Source organism: Montipora capricornis, chromosome 6 (assembly GCF_036669925.1).
Source record: "Montipora capricornis isolate CH-2021 chromosome 6, ASM3666992v2, whole genome shotgun sequence".
Taxonomy (NCBI): Eukaryota; Metazoa; Cnidaria; class Anthozoa; order Scleractinia; family Acroporidae; genus Montipora; species Montipora capricornis.
This window is the reverse complement of record NC_090888.1, coordinates 64,600,621-64,620,909: the sequence shown is the minus strand read 5'-3', so window position 1 is coordinate 64,620,909 and position 20,289 is coordinate 64,600,621. Positions and strand designations below refer to the sequence as shown.

Here is a 20,289-nt window from a genome sequence, read left to right as displayed (position 1 = left end):
TTTTCCATGACAAGTTGATTAACACAGGATCTATACTTTCCCATGCTAAAACCATGCTGTGAAGGACTTAGATATGGCTCAATCAGATTAAAAATTCTAGAGTGGACACATCGCTCAAGTACCTTTGATAAAATCGGTAGGAGGTGGTGGGGACTTACTAGGTCACCCTCCTTACCGTATATAGCCCCGCTTGGTTTTTGAAGGCGAAAGAAGTAGTGCTCCTACTTGAGGTGGTCCAAGAGCTTGTGATCTTCCTATTTTGCGATTTAAGAGATTGTAGGCGCCTCAGGGTTTAGTCGCGCTTTATCGCGTGAAGGAAACCAGTGCGTTCCTAGGTTTAGCAATTGCGTAGAGAAGCCTGAAAAATTCAGGACTTAACGGGGTTTGAACCCGTGACCTCGCGATACCGGTGCGACGCTCAAGCCAACTGAGCTATGAGGCCACTTCTAAAATTAGCCAATACTAAAATTGTGACCAGCTCCCAACGTCAGTGGCTTCATAGCTCAGTTGGTTAGAGCGTCGCACCCTTATCGCGAGGTCAAGGGGTTCAAACACCGTTGAAGTCCCGAATTTTTCACGCTTCTCTACGCAATTGCTAAAATTGCGTTCATAACTGCGAGGATCATAGCTTCACTTGATTTCATATCCGCAGTTCAATATATGATTCACATATCATTTCGTTCACTCAGGAATCTGAACTTTCTGTTCCTTTCCCTTTTCTCTCCGGCATAAGGCTTTTCAACCCTTTTAGAAGAGTTTCGAAACTTTTGTAGTAAAATTGCTCAGTGTTATAAATATATAAAGAACAAGCCCTATTCAGTACTTTGGCTAGTCTCTTCCATGCAGGCCGCCCTGTGCCGGCATTTGCCTGTTCCGACCTTCCCCGACCATAGCCAGTCGCTCGTCCCCAAATTGTTGACCCGCGTGTTGACATCTCTTTGAGGTAATTCGTTGTCGTTGATGTTCACTTACTTTTGTTGTTTGATTAGGCGTGTTTTAAGTGTTGGTTATTGCATTAGCCGTTGATATTTGGACGAATTTTATTGTTAACGAGAGAAAATGTTGAACTGCAGGTTTTGCGCCATTCCGCCAACCATATTCGCCTCGTCCCACAACCCTAACTGTTCACACTGTTAACAACGTACGTGAAGAGTAGGGCATGGAGCTCCCGGTGTTGTGGTCTATTTCTGGCAGCACCTGTACGACCTGGCGGGATAATCTTAACAGGGTTTTCAGAGAATGAGACCATAAAAACAAAATATAGCCAGGAGTCAGGTTATTTCCAGGGTTAGGTCCTTCACTACGAAAACTAAAACTGGATTTGCTGGAAACGAAATGAAATTCCTTTAAAATACAACAATTGAAATAAGATACACGCATTTAAGGTTGTTTTTCTTTTCTGTTTTACTTTAAGTCAACTCTGTGCCATTTTTTAAGGCGACCGACCAACAACTTACGGTTTTCAGTGGATACGACCCCAATTCTTGGTTTGCACCCACGCGACACGGCGGCCATGTTGGATGGCAATACAAATCAGACACGTGATGAGACGGCCATGTTGGTGTACAAAACATTAGCAAATAGCCCTTATTCACGATAGCCGCCATGTTGGTTTTCAAATTGTCATGCAAATTAGCCATGTGTTATGCTGGGGGGCAAACATTGGAATAAAGGCGAAAATATTGAATTAACATTGCTAAAAGTACATTTTAGAATTTAGAATTAAGTACCTTTTATAATAATTTTATATCTTTTGATTGCCTCCGACATTTTGACTTTCTACTTCGTTATCTGCTAATTTTTCGGTAAAAAAATCGAAGTAACTTGTTTAGGCATTCTATTTTACTACTTAGGTGATAAACATTCAATAAACATGAAAGAAATCATCTGTGTGGCTAAGATGTTCGTTATAAGCTCTCGAACTTGTGTTGTTTGCCCCCTCAGAAGTGTGTAGCTAATTTGCATGATAACAGCAAATCCAACATGGCGGCTATCGTGAATAAGGTCTATGATGGCTCATGTTTTTCAATATAAAAGAGTCAAATTCTGTGCACTAACATGGCCGTTCTAACGTCAGTTGAAACCCACCTATTTATTTTCGCATAATTTGCATAATAAAAACAGTTCAGTTCCTACTTCCTAGCGGAGAGACAGGTTATTGTTCTTGCCATCCAGAATGGCCCTCGTGACGTCAGATACAAACATCAATTATAAAAGAAAAAAATAGATCGATTGACGTCGTTAATTTCATGAAACTCTTCTGGGGTCAGAATGTTGAAAACCTTCCTACTTAGTTCTCACAAAACAAAGTTATTGCGTACAAAAACAACAACAACAACTGTCCGATATTATTTCTTTTTTCCTATTAAAGAGATTTCTTCTGACGTTCTTGATGTTTTCATAACTTAAAAAGCCAACACTTTGATCCTGCCAAAGTCCTCTGTTCCTTGTTCCGTTACGCCCGAGCTTCCAGTGAACGGTTTCTTGGCATTTCGCACATTTCACAAATCTCCAAGGCATCGTGATTCGCAAAAGTGCAAACTGCACACGTCCATGTTGTGTCTTCTGGGGAGGAAAAAAGAGAGACAAAAATAACGCAAACAAAAGTTACATATATATTGCATGTGGTTTGCGTCATTTTAATTGACAAGTTAGCGCAATCATACTTATTTCGCCGTAAAATGAAATTATAGGCCACTTTCAAAAATACCATAATATTCTATGTTTGTTCCCCCAAATTTTGCATAAGCATTGTTTTTTTGTTTTCTCTTGGGACCATTGTAACTCCCAAGAGAAACTGGAAACAATGCTTATTCAAAATTTGGGCGGACAAAGAGAGTATAACGGTAGTTTTGAAAATGGCCTATTCCCCCACCCCCCCCCCCCCCCCAAAGAGACTTTCATATATTTTCTATATACTGAACCTTAACGTTTTTACTCCGAAGACCGAAACATTCATTCTCCTAACTAGCGACAATGACTTCTTTGTTGGGTAGTCATGAGAATTTGGTGTCAAGATCACACCTCTTAACCTGATACTCATCTTCATTCTCAATATCTCAGTGTCTGACATTTCATTGAAATTGTGAGGAGACTTTACGTACTGATCACTCCTGAGAGTCACAGGGCTAAACCCACACTAAAATCTTTAGTACAACGAAATCAAAACTTCTCGAAACTTTAAAGCCCTCCCTTATCCTAGATTTGTAACTTAGGACGTTTCCTCGTTTCCACAGAAAAGCGTTCTAAGAAAACTTTACCCTCCTTTCCTATTTGTAATAAACAGTGAAGCCTCATGCCACCAAAAAATCGCATTTACTATTTGCCATAACCCCCCCTCCTCCCCCACCCCACCCAACAAACTTCTAAAACCCAACCAAGCCCCACCCACAAAGTATAACGACACTTACCCGAACGGTGCACAGTGGAATGATGATGGTGATGATGATTTGGCGGAAGGAACTCCCACTCCAAGCTTCCCTCGTCTGCTGGGGGACTAAGACTTCCAGGCGAACCTTCCTCGCCTGTATCAACAGTGAAAAAATAACAAAAAATTGGCGTCATGAGTTGACAACCAGAATGGAATGGAGTTTTTATAGTGGCACAAAAAAACGACAATAAAAAAAGCAAAAAAATAACAATGTTCATCACACAAAGCTTAAAAATACTAAAGAATAACAATGAACATCGTTGGGCACCAGAGAGAGGTCTTAAATGATCCATAGTTATCTAAATGTAAAGGCGAGTTGTGGCCATCAGTGTTTGATGGTGTAGAGCTCTTTTACGCAGACCTTCAAGCTAGAGTCGTTCATGAGTGCATACATCTGTTAATTTACTTTTTGTACATGTACTTTGCACTGAAATTGACCATTTTGTTCCAGTAAAGAGAGGTCTTTGATTTAAATTAAAGGGGCTAGGTCACGCTATTTAAGGTAATTTTGCTTAATTTTGTTAATTATGAGCTCTAAACGTCAAATTGCAAAACCACGGCCACACAACAACTGAGAATGATTTTCCAGCTTTGTAAATGACATTTTGATATAGACTGATATAAATTTGAAAAAAGGTGGGCCGACGTTTTTCAAATTTACCCAAATTCCATCCATTTCAATCCTCTCCAGTTTTGTTCATCCATGTCCCTTCTTGGCTTCCCCGTGTTTTGTTAGAATTCTTCTATAGTTTTGAACAGTTATTTTGATATTTTAGTTAATTCTATGACCATTTGATCAGTGCTGAAATTGCCTAAAATTGCGTGACCTAGCCCCTTTAAGTCAATCCTTGATTGGCTTTCATTTAAGTTAGCGTCCCACAGTTTATCAAGAAGCTACATTGAAGTAATTGAAAACTAAGTGACAGAGACACTGGCTGGTTGACCGCCTAACTGATTTACATAGTTTGTATAGTTTATTAACTTTGCCAAGTAAAAGGAGCCGGCCCAAGAGCAGTTGCCAATTTGAGTGGTGCCGAAGATCATACCACCGCACCGAAAACTCTGTGCCCTTACATTTATCTTTGCAAACAGTGTGCGTTCTTTAACATTCCGCAGAGATTACGAAAGAGGCGAGGCTTGTTGTCTACAGTTCTTTTCCAAGAACAGGAAGTCAGTAATTAAAATTCAGTAATTAATTGATTGAAATGACTGACTGATTGATTGACCCTTTGCCCTGAAACAGACTGACTCGTCACCGATTTAAAGAAAGATCTTCCAGACAGGAGTCCAGGTCATGGTTACAAGATTAAACCTTAAAATTCACTATTAAGGTTAAGTTACCATGAGGAGGAGGAGTGCTGAACATTGAACAGAACCGTTGCAGGCCAGAAACAGGACCTTATAATAAGAAAAATAGGTTATTATTTCTTTCAATCACATTAAAACTGAATTTGGTGAGTGTGTTAGAATAAAATTATCATTAATAGTGGCCAGTGCAACAGCTTGTCAAAACAAACCCCTTTAAATTATTAATTGAGAAGTGGCTTATTTTACTTTGCGAATTTCTTGGTTTCAATTTTGAGAAGACAGTGTTTTACATACATGTAGTTCTTATGAAACGATAATGATGACAATGTTGCGTTAAGATCATCAAACCATTTTGAGCAATAATTATTTCTTTTTGGGTTTCCAAAATTTTTTCTAAAAAATAATTACAGTGAAAAAAAAAAAGGGTACAACGTAGCTTTCAAGTAAAAACTACATCCTGCGAGCAAGTCAAGCAAAGGTGTGAATCATGAAAACATACCATTGGTACCACTGTGGGGCCTACTTGATGGAAAGCTTTCAGCTCTTCTCACTGGAAGATAAAAAACAGTGTCAGACTGACATCTGGAGCTTTGGATTTGTCTTGTCACCAAATCATTCCACAGGTTTCATTCAATTTTAATAAGGCCAAAAATCCATTTACAGTGTACATTTGCATTTCAGAATGCTTTAAAATGTTAACACAAGAAATTCACTACATCAAATACTAGAAATGGCATTTTTGAATGCAAGGAGTGAATTAAACAGCACTGTTCACTGCATAAAGTAGCCTGCTATCTGTGCAGTAAAGTGCAAGATTCAATGCACCAGATACAGTGTCGTATCTGGTTACCATAGGGGATGAGTTAGGGGAATAATAATAATAATTGTAATAATAATCCATGTACAACACACAAGTGTGCTTTACATGTCCAATTTATTTCTCTCGAGATCATTCAAGCAAAAAGTTCATTATTTTTCTTGACTCACAAGTAACTTGCAACTTGTGAAACTCGACTTGCAACTAGATTGAGAATCACGTCTAAAGTCAAGTTTCACGACTCATGAGTGACTGTCAACTTACAGTAATAATAATATTAACAATAGTAATAATAATAATAACAGTGACAACAATAATTGGGACAAGTAAAAAAAGAGATGGAAACAGAAAACATACGAAATTGAAGCACTCAATTTGTAGCTCATCTCACATTACTAATAACGCAAAAGATACCTGGGTCTTCAAATCTAGTATTACGTACAAGGCCTGCAAACAGCCAATACATGTAATTTTTTTCAGATGATCATCTATACAAATTCAAGAACTGCTCATACATAACTGGAATGACTTTTCATGTACTGTATCTACACAAAAGTAGAGTAATAGTAATTATTACAATAAATTACAAGTAAATTAAAAATAATAATCCTGACTGAAGACCTCTCAATCGGCTACAAAATTAGTTGAGACAGTTGCCAACAGAGCACACTGGCAACGACACCTTCACTGTTTGCAAAGAAAACTTGTCCAAAAAGTACTTTTCCGGGATACCCCTCCCTCTCCCACCCTAATCAATGTTGTACTGCTGTTGACAAGGCTCGTAGGAAACAGAAGAAAACACAACATTGTCCCGGGGGTGCGGGGGAAGGGGCCATTTTCGCAGTGAGCTTGAAATCAACCCTAAAGAATAAGAGTGTCTCAACAATTTTGATGCTGATTGTCTGCTTAAGTGAATTACATAGTACCTGGAACTTGATAACCAGACGGATATTGCGTTAGTGCTGGATTACTGTGTGGATGACCTATAACAACTGAGTAAAATATGAAAAATCAATTAAGATATGTTGTTAAATAATTATTTGCCGAAGGCGAGATGAATTATTCACCGATATTCACTGAGCCTGAGGTGAATAATAATCATATTGTTTTAAATAGTATAATTACATGGGTGATAACTTGAAAAGTATGCATTTTCTTCAAAACAATTAATTTCTTCATCTGTCACCTTGACAAAACAGCTTGTGGCCATTTTGAAAAAAATGCCTAGGTGATTATCACTTAATAATCAGGTCAAAAGCAACCAATAGAACAGAGAATGTTCAATAATCACCCATGCAATTATACTAAAACTATTTATGGCACAAATAAGGGGCTTCAATAAAATTCGAAGTTGGCTGGTTTGAGTAGAGAAACCAAATGTTGTCACTGGCAAAGTAAATTTTAATCTTAGGACTGAAAGAATATATCGTTAACCCACTGACTTCTCAGGCGCACCCCTACGACAAGTAACTCCTAGGAGTCAGTCTTGAGGGTTGGGAGGCTATATGTAGAGGTTTTGGCTGGGGGGTTTAACCCATTGAATCTTGTACTGCCCCCATTGATGAGTAAAATCATCTGGCGCTAGAAAGAATAAAATCCATTTTAGTCTCACTCCAAGGAGTCAATGGAAAAAAGTAGCAATGTGTATTTCCAGAAAACATCCATACCCCCCCCCCCCCCCACGGGAGGAATTGGACATTCTGGGGTATGGGGGGGAGGGGGTTCAAAGGCCCAGGAATTTCTCAGGATTTCCCTTAAATTACATTAATTTTACTTGGGCTTATTGTAAATGTTATGATTTCTGCGTGATTCAAAATGGGTGTCGAAAACAAAATTTTCTCTTTGTCTTCGGCTTATATGTGACAAGTCATTTATTTATCTATGGTTGGACTCTAGCTGCGACAGAATATCGAGCCTAACCTTTAAATTAGCAAGATTTATTTTTTTGCATTTGCGACTCTGGAAGCAAAATGCAAACAACAAAACTTTATGTACAGCTGTATGAAAATTGAGGCTGGTCGGGGAAAAAAATTCATTGAGACAGCCCCCCCTTCCCCCCTCCAACATAAGTTCATTCACACAAGTTTGTTTACATTCCATGTAGTGTGCGAGGCTGACATGTTTTCAAACGCAGGCATGGTGCTTGCAACGTCATTTTCGACAAAACGTTGAATTTAAAAAAATGTTCTGTAAAGATTTTCAAGGTTCAAGCAGGTTTTCAGAGAAGGTGCAGTACAAGGCAGTTTACCACAGCCTGACACCATCAGAAATAAATGCCGGCAAAGTGAAATTATGCACATTTCGAAATCGGCGACACGTCAAATTTTCACCGCCAGTCAACAGGACGCCGATTGGTGCGGTGTAAAGAATTTCTTTTTCAGCATTTCTCTCTCAAACTGCCTCAGAAATGAACTATTTAAGTAAATGCTGTTTTGTCAAAATTATGAAGCGGAATTTACGGGATTATATCTATAATTTTCATCGCAAATCCACCGGAAAAAAAAGCAGTAAGGCTCAAAATTCAGTATCTTGCGCTAAAAAAATAACTTATTTTTGGTTTCCACAATGAATGATAATAAATTATTTTCAGGGGGAGTATGACAAAATTTCCGGAGGGGAGGGGGGTCAATTTTATGAGCCGATTTTGGAAAATCCAGAGGGGAGGGGGGTCATCTACGGGTAAACTCCCTTCCGTGGGGGGGTATTGGGTATGGATATTTTCTTGAACTACACAACACCCGCAAACCAGTGCTCAAAATTAGCAGTTGTCCGGTCGTCCCAGACGACCCGAAATTTTACCAGGCGACCAGTTTTTGTTAGAATTCAACCCAATGACTCCAAGGGGTTCCCCACTGACGGGTAAAATCGTCTGGCATTAGAGTAAAATACTAAGTCTGGCCGGGCTTTGGCCGGTTTGGACGTCAAAGGGTTAATGGGGACATATTTTTTCAGTGAGTGATTAAAGCCTAGTTGTCTGAGGATAAAAACAACGGACAACCCAACCTAAAATAGAAAACGAATTAATCACAGGTAGCACACAACTTACACATTGCTTACCTAAATTCTATTGTCAATGTCCAAAAATAGTGCGAAGTAAATGATCATAATAATTTTGCCCCAACTAAGCATTTTCCTGTGTTTTCAATATCTGTCGCTCTTACATGTCAGATAGGAAAATCACAAACCCAGACTTAACCACAGGCACACACTAAGAACTATGGGATAGATACCCAAGCTCTATAGCCATGGCATGAGTTTGCACCTCATCACAGAGTGCAGTTAAAATAATCGTAGGGGTTTCCTAGTAGGCAACCTAATTCACTGCTTTGGTTACCCGGCTTTCGAAACAGGGACAACCTGGAATTTTTTTAATTTCAAGCACTGCCCGCAACCTACATTATCCATGAGCCAACAAACAGAGACACCTCGGTACACCTGTCACATGCATTAACAGTGGAAAAGAATGGAAGTGGATGGGGAGGAGGTAGAAAAGATAAGCACTCACTAATGCTACAAGAAAAACAGTTGAAGCCTGGTTTTTACCAGCGACGCAAGCACAATCACAAGCATAAGAGCGTTTATTTCACCGTGAAAACAGAGTTCACACAAGCATAAGCACAAGCATTGAATTTTTTTCCTTTTCCTTGTGCTGGCACTTACAGTTGTATGCTTGCGTTCGCTTGCCTTGTGTGAAAACGAAATGCAGCATAAACAAAAGGAAATTTGCCAATTAAAGCACTTATTCCAGATTCGCTGCGTCTGAGAATTTGAACAAAATGGCGCACCGGTGGCTCAGTTGGTTGAGCACCGGGCTCTCAAGCGGGAGGTCGTGAGTTCAACTCCGGCCGGACCAAGACTAAGGGTCTTTAAATAACTGAGAAGAAAGTGCTGCCTTTGTAATTACATCTGCAAATGGTTAAACTCTCTAGTCTTCTCGGATAAGGACGATAAACCGTAGGCCCTGTCTCATAACCTTTCCATGTTCATGATCCTGTGGGATGTAAAAGAACCCACACACTTGTCGCAAAGAGTAGGGCATGTAGTTCCCGGTGTTGTGGTCTGTCTTCTGTGGTGTATCATGGTTGGGAGGTAAATGCTTGCAGATATTAGCTACACCAAGCTACTCTAAAATCCAAGGGTAAAGAGAGATATATGATATGATGATGATGATATGATGATGTGGGGGATGCCATGGTTGATTTTGAGGCTTATGTCAATGTTCGTTTTCACTAAGCTAAGCATAAGCTACTTATGCTTACGCTTGTGCTTGCATTGCTAGTGAAAACCAGGCTTGAATGAAGAATAACTGCACAACTTTCCGCCACCGTAGCTAAAAACTGGCCCCTACACTGAGATTGCTTGGCCTAAATGAGCCTGTGCAGCAGGAAATGAACCTATAATCCCTATAAAGCTAACTGCTCTTTGACTAGTGGTTGACCTAAATGGCATTCAATCACATAAGTAAAGTACTATAAAGGGTAGTTACCATCACGCCCATTGCTAAGTCCATCAATTTCTCGAGTCATATGTTCAATTTCCTCTCTGAGCACATGATTTTCATCCCGAAGGTGTTTTACGTCTGTACACTACAAAACACAGCAAATTAACAAATTGTGTCATGCAGTTCTATCACAATGAAGTCATATCAAACACAATAACTGGGTTCTAAGACCAATATTGTTGATTCTGCCAGAGATACCTCCTGTTAATCAAATGATGCCTGACAAAATCATAGGTCACATAAAAGAAAATTTGTTTTTGTAGACGGGTTTTTATAAGCCCTTGCCACAGACATGAGACAAACAACTCAGGCAAAGTTCAATCAAAGTCACTAACTGCATGCAACTTAACTGTCAATCAAAAATATCTGTAGACCCAGTCTCCAACAATTCATTAAAATGCCATCATTGCCTGAGTCGTTAGATTTAACAGATGCCTTGAATGCTACAATGATTTACATACACTGTACAAATTAGGAATCCAACAAAGCTTAAATTAGAATTACTTAAACAAACACTGTACAAAGTCTCAGCTTGTCATGAGTGTATACATTCAAATGCTACTTAAAATCACCAAAAATTGCTCTTACTGTGGGATTAGCAGCAACACGAAATTTGACGTCAATTATTTCAGTTTCTTTTTCCTGGCATTCCCTTCTCAGTCTGCTAACTTTACTGCGCTCATTCAATATTTCCTGTAAAAGAAACAGATGTATCAAACACAGAAATTTGAGGTTCCAATGACTAATTACTTTATTTCAGAAAGCTTTCAGGTAATTATTCCAGAAAGCTATTAATAGGTAATGTTATGTGCTTTTTAAACTTGTTAACTTTTTAGTAGGTTTTACGTAATTTTGACAGCAGTTTAGTTATTTATTAAGTAACCAGTTTTATATTATTTTTAAGTGCTGATGAAAATAGCGTATATTGATATTGGTGCTATACAAGTTTTATTATTATTATTATAATAAAAATTATAAAAATTATTATTATTATTATTATTATTATTATTATTATTATTATTAACATATATCAAATACAAGGTGTTACAAATGAACCCACTGGGAACTCGGAAAAATCCGAGCCCCACATTTCACCCTTGCTCACCATAGAGTCTCCAGTAGCTCAGTGGTTAAGAGCATCCGTATTAGGTCACGGAGGGTCGTGGGTTCGAATCCCATCTGGGGCTTGGATTTTTCCGAGTTCCCAGTGGGTTCATTTGTAACACTTCGTATTTGATATATTATTATTATTATTAATATTAATATTAATTTTATTATTATTATTATCATTATTATTATTGCTGAAGTCATGGATGAAAGGAAAAGAAAAGGTAAGCACAAAAGAAATTATTTCTTGAAATAAAATGTTGAGGTAAACAACTATGACCCTTGCCTTGCACATCTTGCCGCAATAAAGATCAAGACAAAACATGGCGAGCATACGTAGCAAATGTTTCCCAATGTAGCAAAATGTGTTGCGAGGTATTATCTCAGTGGTATTGCCATACATCAATTTTGCAACCTCAAATGACCGTTGTTGCGGTTTTAATATTCGTGAAGATTATGACCGCAACAAAAGTCACTTGAATTTTGAAGTTGCAAAATGTATAACAATTCTGGTGAAAGCGCTTTGCTATCCACACCAGAATCAAATCATTGTGAAGCACTTGCTGCGTGTGCTCACCTATTATTATTATTATTATTATTATTATTATTATTATTATTATTATTATTAATTACAGACTTTTGAAACTTCCATGATGTGTCTCAAGGTTTCAATCTCAGCCAGACTGTGAGAAGAATTTGAATTTTCGTAAGGACAAAAGGCTGGGCAAATTTATCAGCTCTGATCCCAACTTTGCCATGGCTTTGCAAGCTCGTTTACATGACCATCATTATTGAAGGGACACAGTCAGCGTTTGGACTGTGACGACCTGGACACTAGCTTTCTTAGTTTGAAAAGTCACTAGCTCAACCCAAAATCAAATTGCATGACTGTGGAGTTTACCTGCTTGAGATCTCTTTCAATCCTCTTGGGTTTTCATAAGATTTTAAAGTGCTACTGCGATCAAATTTTTATCCCTGGAGTTTTTTGGTTTATCGCATAGAGTACCATAAAACATTAAAAATGCTGTTTACCGTTTGGAAATATCTGCATTGGTTCCGGAGATATTTAAGTTTGAAAAATGTGTTAAATATGCAAATGAGAAGGCTGATGACGTCATTCACCCAACCCAATAGAACATCAAGAATATAAATAGAGCTATCTCGGTCAATTTGCAACAGAGACCATTGAAACTTGGTGGGCTAATAGTACTGAAGGCAACACACATATGACTGTAAAGAAATTGGTTCCCATGGCAACTCACTCTTTTCCAGTCCCCTTCAACCTGATTTCAATATTTTGGTGATCTCAGGCTAGAAATACATTTACCAAGGCCACAAACATGACCTAACATCTTGATATGCTGGCAGGATCATGCAGATGAGGCACCATTTGCAAATATCAAAACAGAACGCCAAAGGTGGTCTGCAAAGCTCTTAATGTCAGGGAGGTCTGGAACCCAGTATGTTTCCATGGTAACAAAAATGGTATGCTCATATTCTGGAACACATCTACTAGAATCTTAGTGCAAAGAACCAAGTACTTCTGATACAAATTGGCTGAGATATCTTTCTCCATCATACTTGATCAAAATTTGGTTGGGTTTATGACGTCATCACTTGGCTAATTTGCATATTAAAAAACTTGAATATCTCCAGAACAAAAAGAGATATTTGAAAATGGTAAACAGCACTCTTCTTCTCGCACAGACTACGTGTTTATGTGCCAAAATGGCTTAGATAGGGAAGATGCAAATTTCGTCACAGTAGCACTTTAAGTCTATAACACATTTACTATAAAAGTCCATGTATATTTAAAGCCACACCTTTTTTCCTCATAAGGCCTAAATTAGCATTCGTAAAAAATTCTCAAGATGTCACTGAATAAAGATATAACAAACCGCAAGCATTTTGTTGTTGATAATTGCCTTTTTCACTTTTCCATGAGTGGTGGTTCCTAAAGGAACCGTTTGTATCTTGAAGCGTTCATTTTGCGATTCTTGCCCTTCAAGAGTTCTTTCAAGTGATTATAATATTATTTTCACTTTACCCTAACAACTGACCAAACCAAAGAGAATCTTCATTCCTCCACAAAGCTGTTTGCTATAATGCCTGCGGCAAGTCACTTCAATGCATATCTTCCCGCCGCATGCGAGAAAATATTATGATATTCGCGAATACAAATGAGGAAAATGGCCCACTGTTTCATTGTGATGCCTAGACTCCTCTCCACATTTCAAAGCATGGCTACTAAGCACTTGTGCATATCGTTTCAATCACCTTTAATTTTCAACTTCATGGAGCAGTTGAAGTGATAGTCTCGAAAAACAAAGACATTAAGAGAGCATCTGAAGTTTTTCAAAATTGAAAGTACATGTAAACCCACAAGATAAAGATAAGACAAGTGAACTTTCACTCTCTAAGGACTTAATTGATATGAAAGCTCATAACAACCACCATGTCAGTGTTTTGAAAAACCGGACATACTTTACTATTTGTTCTCGTCTGTTTACTATTAAAACTTCATTGGAACTTCAAAATGTGTTGTCTCTATGTTTTTTTCATATTCAAGCTTCCAAATAGACCATATTCATATTCTCGGTATTAGACTGGAGCTAGCTTGCAATGGAGGCTCATGCGGGGGAATCTTTTCAAATGCAAAATACTTTTTAATACATTCCCCCGCATTAGTCTCCATTGCAAGCTAGTTCCAGTCCAATACTGAGAATACGAATATGGTCTATTGGAGGTGTGGCTTATACATGGACTTTTACGGTACTCATCCGGGCTGATTACTTAGAGTACTGTAACTTGACTAAAACATGGTGTTCAGTGTGCACGTGCAATGGCTGACCATATTCCTTTAAGTGAGATATGATCATCCAGGTGAGTGTAGTCCTGAGAAGGACTGTTTAGGATGACATCATCTTTCAACAACCTGAGCAGAAGTCATCTTCAGGGGCAAGTCATTTAATATGTAACTTCAGTAGATGGTATAAACACTCTGCTCAGGGTTGCTCGAAGCATGGTTAGCGCTAACCAGCCTTAAATACCATGGAAACCTATAGGTTTTGACACCACTTAACCAGCGGTTAGCCATAACCAGGCTTCAAGCAACTGGCCCATGGTCACTGATATGATTGGTCAACAAAGTCGATGTTATTGGTTGACTGTCAGTTGAGCCTAGATGTCAAAAACTGACAGTACACGCTGTAACAAATTATGTGAAATGGGAATCTTCCTCTTGACCATTCACACATCAAAACTATAAAAAAACTGGATATTAATATTAACAAAAAACATACCTTTTTGAGGGTTTCCAGTCTCTGTCTTTGATGACAAAGTAATGCTGAAAATAAAACACAAACAACACAATTATTAATAATGATATTATTATCATCATCATCATCATCATCATCATAAAATATTATTATTATTATTATTATTATTATTATTACTATTATTATTATTATTATTATTATTATCATCATCATTATCAAACAACTGCAATGCCAATTGAAACAAACTGGTTTCAAAAGTTCAAAAAACTTGTTAACTAAGTCATCTCTAAAATTATAATAAGCAAAACATTAGCCAAGAAAAACTGATAAATTATCGGGTGGCAAAAGTGCAAATGAGCCTTACACAGTATGTAAAATTTCAATTCTTCGAAGCAACAGCCCTACAAAATTTTCTGGTGGATTAGTCTCAAGTTTTTGGTGAAAGCTAAACATGAAATGCACCTTAAAAATTGAGTGACAGTTTCATGGCTCATTACAAAGAACAGGAACATGCTAATAAAGAAAATCTTACGAACTTGTAAAGATTCCCCTGTTGCACAGAGTTGATTTAGGCTTGTAACTCAAGTTGAACAACATAAGTAATACTACAGTGTATCTATCTCTAAAAATAGAACAATTATGCTTGACATACTGAGGTCATAAGATGCAGCGGAAGAAGATGACGGAGGTCTGTCTGCTGGGCCAGGTGACACATATCCTGAGGGGGGACTAGGCTGTGCAACTGTGGTGGGTCTCATCATTGGTTGTAAAGGAGGTGTTATTCTGCTCGGTAAATAAGGCGGAGTGGTGGAAGATGGAATGCTGATTGTTATTGGTTCGTCAGTGGGGGTGTTCTGAGACGAAGGCTGTACTGGCATGGGGCTGTCAATCACGTCAGTTCCACCGTACAGGATCCTGTTACTTTCAGCTGACAGAATGGTTAAACAACGTTCTGGATTTCCATGCTGGAAAAGTGGACAAGAAAAGCAAAAAATCAAGTTTAAATACATAATTATGCAGCGACGCTTTTGGATCTCACTCTGCAAGGTCCAACATTTTGGTTTGTAAGTTTGAATATGACAAGTACCGTAAAGACTTGTGTATAAGCCACACCTTTTTGTTTAAAGATTGGGCCAAAAATCACGGGTGCGGCTTATACACGAGACCACTGCTTTCAGAGGGAGTAAACTGGCTTGTAGGGGTCACAAATTGAACTGAAAACCTTGAGTACGTGTAACTAAAGATTAAACATATTGAAACCCATTATTGATCACTGCTTTCGGTAGAAGTGGTGGTTCCTAAAGGAGCCGTTTGTTTGCATGTTCAGGTTCTAAACCCGAATCTTGCTTGCCAGTAGTTCTTTCAAGCATTTGATTTGCACTTAAATTGTTTGAGCAGTTTAACTCTAACTGGCATGGAATCCCCATTCTCTGCACAGCTGCTCACAATGTTGTCTACGACCCATCACCTCAATACTGATTTCTCCACTACGTGCAAGAAAATACCATGCTATTGGGGAGAACTCGTGAGGTAAATGGTTGACTGTTTCATTGCCCTTCACCACTTTCTCGGCGTGTTTGTCCATGGGGTTGCTAAACTCTCATTTTTCTCCAATTGATAGCTTCCATACATCTCAATAAACATGATATCCACGCAACAGCTGATGCGAAAATGAACGTTTCCATGTCCAGACTTCCCTTGTTAAACCACTGCGTGGTTACCAAGCAAACGTTTTGCATTGTTCTCCTGCGCTTTTTTCATGCAAATTCCATCGTTTTCATTTCAACTGTGGACTTTAGCAATGAAGACAACTGTTTTCAGTCACAGGGAATAGGAAAGTTGATTAAAAAATCTTTTAAAAGGTATTTTCAGAGTTGATTAACTTATTACTGTGGCTAGAAATACACAACATTAGATTTCGTCAAGTTTATTGTTAACATCTGTAAACAAACACCCTACTTTTTTTTACAAGAGTGCTTTTTTGTAGCTCTTATTTTGTCCAAAATCATGCTTGAAAGTTGAGGGTGTGGCTTATACATGAGTGCGGCTTATACACAAGCCTTTACGGTAGCTTGGCTGTAAAGTGAATAATAAGACTTATAGTTTCCAGCTTTTCAAAATTTTGGCTCCCTAAACTCTATGTATACTAACAAGAAGAGTTAAGACAAATGCACAAATGTTTCACCCTATTACTATACAAGGAAAACATATCAACCACCATTCACTATTTTTGGCCTTCAGAATCAGAGTTATTACACGACATGAACGAATAAGATTGCAACACCATTTCAAATCTGTGCCCTGTACCTTGGAACAGTATGTGCATTCTTAAATGTCCCACAGTACAGGATTCAACACCTGGCTACCTGCATTACTAGCCACCAGACTAGTGATTTCTAGAATTTACTAGCCCGAAGCAAAACTTGGTAGCCCGGATCAATTTCCCTCGAGGTCTACTTCAACCCCAAACAAGCAAACCTTACTCTAAACTTATTGGCATTTTTTCTTCCATTGTGATAACAATGTGTTATTAAGGAAAAAGCTAACAAAATGTTTGTTTCACATTCACTTGTGCACGCGGCGATGGCTAACCGTAGAATGCCAGTGCACAAGCCATGGGAAGCTCGCTTTCCACGATGGATGAAAAGTTCTCTTTCTCTGAGTGCTCTCATAAATCTTACTGCTTTCCTGTCTACTCGTACTTTTAGTTTCGGCCGCTTTCCCCTTTTTACGTGGTGGCGTCTTCGCTTCAAGTGCGAAGTGATGGTGAGAGGCGATGTGCAAGGCATCACAACATTGGTAGGGAGAAGACTGGGGAAGACATTAACCATTAAGCTCAGAGTCTGGGAACTAGCGATGTTTACAAACGACACGCAAGATAAAAAAGATGCCAGAAGATGATAGATTTATGTTTTCTTTGTAAAATTATTGGTATTATCGTTACATTTTAAACTTTCTTGTTTTTTTAATCAACTGTGAACTTCAAACTAAAACTAATCATATCTAGTTTATTTCCATTTTCCTACTAGCCAGCGGGCTATTAAACGTGGTTTTTTACTAGCCCGACAAAATTTTTACTAGCCTCGGGCTACCGGGCTAGCGGAGATGTCGAACCCGGCAGTATCACTTACAAATGTACGAACATATCATGTCTGACAGGACTAGGGTAGATGAGAAGTCCAACTACTTCCAGCTAATGCAGCAAAGGAAGCACTTTCTGTTAAGGATTTTTTAAGAAACTGAGCATACAGCCAAGACGTGGACAAAGACTAGTGGTATCCAATTGGGCCAAACAGGCTGCAAATTAGCCAAGACATATACCTCAAATTTAGATTAAGAAATCCTTTGACTTCAACATCACCTTGATGTCACCTTGCCTACATGTAGTTCAGATTTTACACAATGAAGCAAGAATTTATCATCAAACAACCACTGCATTTTGAACTTCGACCTCTTTTTGTGCCATCTTTTAAATTTATGAGAAAAACTAACGCGGAGAGATTTCGACGTTTCGATGACATCCTGTCATCATTATCAAGAAAATGAAGAAAAAAAATTTTTTGAAGAAAATTTACATAAGCAAGTAGTCAAAAAACTAAACCAAAAACAATAGTCTATTGTTCTAGGCCAGTGAATCATCCAGTGACCTCACACAAAGGAAAACACAAAGTCAAGTAAAAACTGGTATACGAGATGCTCCTGATTAAAAAGTACAGACCAAGCCTTAACATCCAATCAGATTCAATACGTGCTAAAGTTTTTACTTGACTTTGTGTTTTCCTTTGTGTGAGGTCACTGGATGATTCACTGGCTTAGAACAATAGACTATTGTTTTTGGTTTAGTTTTTTAACTACTTACTTATGTAAATTTTCTTCAAAAAAAAAAAATTTTTTTTCTTTTTTCCTTCATTTTCTTGATAATGATGACAGGATGTCATCGAAACGTCGAAATCTCTCCGCGTTAGTTTTTCTCATAAATTTAATAACAAAAGTCAATCTTATATGCATCTTTTAAATGTTGAATTTAATCAAAACATTACATAGAAAAGACTTATTAATGAAATACATGTACACTGTACACATACAAGTGTTCTTTAGTTTCTTCGACGCTCACTTTGCCAAAACAGCTGTAAAAATAATTCTTAGAAACACTTCCATGAAATAGATCCCAGTGTCATATTTTCTTCTTTCCCTTTTAAGGAAATGAAAATGAGGGAAACAGATACACTAGTGAACATTTAAACATGTCAGTAAAAGATTGATATAAATTTGCAAAAAAAAATTAAATTGAAAAGTATTCAGTAAATTGCAAATTAAGAGCACCATCTTAAATTCCATTATTCCTCAAAAATACTGCCAAATCTGCAAAATTTCCATATGAACTTTGCACAATTCCTAGGAACAGCACATAAATTTAATTTCTTTATTATAACTTCATTAGAATAATATTGATCATTTGAAATAGATTTTATTGCCTAGTCTTGTGTTGATAATATTAGTCTCTTCCTGACAAGCACAGTTGTTGAATGCAACGTAAATTATTAGTTCGTGGCAAAAGCTTGAACACTAATCAAAAGACCACATGATTTACAATGTATTTATACTCCTTCCGGTTTAAACGTAAATGATGATTCAACCAGAAATTTATAGCCGTGATCCATGCTGCGAAACATTTCGATTCAAAACAAAAATAAAGAAACCATTATGCAATCTTCGTAAGACTTGCAATAATCAATTACTATTGACCATGAAGCTACTTATTAAGCTCACCACAAAAGTTTACGTGTTTAAGAGTTTCGATTCAGACTTCGTCTCAAAACTTGCGAAAGTATAGCAAAGTGCTCTAGAATACTCGATCGATAAGGGATGTCTCAGAGACAGATGTCATTCGTTGAGGGAAGAATCTTAGAATTAGGACCTCCGAGAAACATGTGACAAGCCTCTGTTACATCTGTAGTCTCGATATTGCTACAACCGAGCACTAAGGTTGCATGATCTCGGGTGATACACATTCGTTCACCCAGTCGTTTAAGAATCCCAAAGCAAAAGCCAGCCAAAATCGAAAAGAAAAGAAAACATCTGCCAGACAAACAAAGGTCAGGTATAAGTAAGACAAAGGAAAAATGTGGGCTCGACAAGGTTAATTAGAGCAGACATACCTTGGAAACACGCGATGGTCCTGTAGACAACTCCTCCACAATATTCACAACCCACAGTCCTCGGTCCGCGGAGGAAATAGAAATTATTTATGGTCTAACCCCAAAAATTTGGACACTGATTTTAACTTTGACTTTTCTCTATTCAGTCGATAAGGACACAGCGGCACATGTCGTCCAAAGAGCCTATGAAACTGAAATTAGCAATTAATCAAGAAAGCCTACCTCGGATTGCAGCGTTTGAGAGATGACTTGTTCCGGAATCTCTGGAAATCGATTTCTGAGGGCCTCAAATATATGCCCGTTATGGCCGTTTCTCTCCGCTGCCATAAAAAATTTCGCGTCCACCATGTACAAAGCTTTTTTGGCAATCTTCTCTAACTTCTCTTATAAGTGTGATGACGGAAAAATGGGCTAAAATTAGGAAGGAAGTACACCAACCTACTAGTTTATACTTCTTTTATCAACGTCAGATTAAACACGTACTGCGCATAACATTGAAACACGTGACTAACAAAAGCTGAGGCCGCCATCTTGGATTCCAACAACTTAAAGAACCTGGAAACGAGACCGCATTAGATTTGACACGTACAGATAGTGGTATGGTCGTCCAAATGTTTCAATATTCGCTAAATTCTATTCGCTGTCGTTAAACCGCATTCGCTGTCGCAAAAACTCATTTGCTGTCGCTA

General features: G+C 38.0%; 1 protein-coding gene across 3 annotated transcripts; it reads right to left on the bottom strand.

Moving 5' to 3' along the window:
- Positions 1-1,379: 1,379 nt before the first annotated feature.
- LOC138052880 (mitogen-activated protein kinase kinase kinase 7-interacting protein 3 homolog) lies at positions 1,380-20,071 on the bottom strand. Of its 3 annotated transcripts, none has more exons than XM_068899473.1 (10): positions 19,823-20,071; positions 15,094-15,406; positions 14,466-14,509; positions 10,645-10,749; positions 10,042-10,141; positions 6,482-6,547; positions 5,238-5,288; positions 4,772-4,828; positions 3,411-3,524; positions 1,380-2,565 (listed from the first exon to the last, which is right to left on the bottom strand). In XM_068899473.1, exons 1-10 carry the CDS (start codon positions 19,946-19,948, stop codon positions 2,456-2,458), a joined length of 1,086 nt encoding a protein of 361 aa, XP_068755574.1. In that variant the 5' UTR covers positions 19,949-20,071; the 3' UTR covers positions 1,380-2,455. The 3 variants fall into 3 exon arrangements, with proteins under 3 accessions (XP_068755574.1, XP_068755575.1, XP_068755577.1); XM_068899474.1 differs by having other exon boundaries at positions 1,380-2,562; XM_068899476.1 differs by lacking the exon at positions 4,772-4,828 and having other exon boundaries at positions 2,352-2,565.
- Between the last annotated feature and the right edge of the window lie 218 nt (positions 20,072-20,289).

Bases quoted from the DNA above. Each gene is read 5' to 3' on its own strand.
- LOC138052880 (XM_068899473.1), bottom strand. From the start codon at position 19,948: ATGGTGGACGCGAAATTTTTTATGGCAGCGGAGAGAAACGGCCATAAC. The intron at 10,750-14,465 runs GTATGTTTTTTG...TTTCTTTTACAG, and splicing joins GACTGGAAACCCTCAAAAAG to GAAATATTGAATGAGCGCAG. The intron at 2,566-3,410 runs GTAAGTGTCGTT...TTTCCTCCCCAG, and splicing joins TTCCACTGTGCACCGTTCGG to AAGACACAACATGGACGTGT.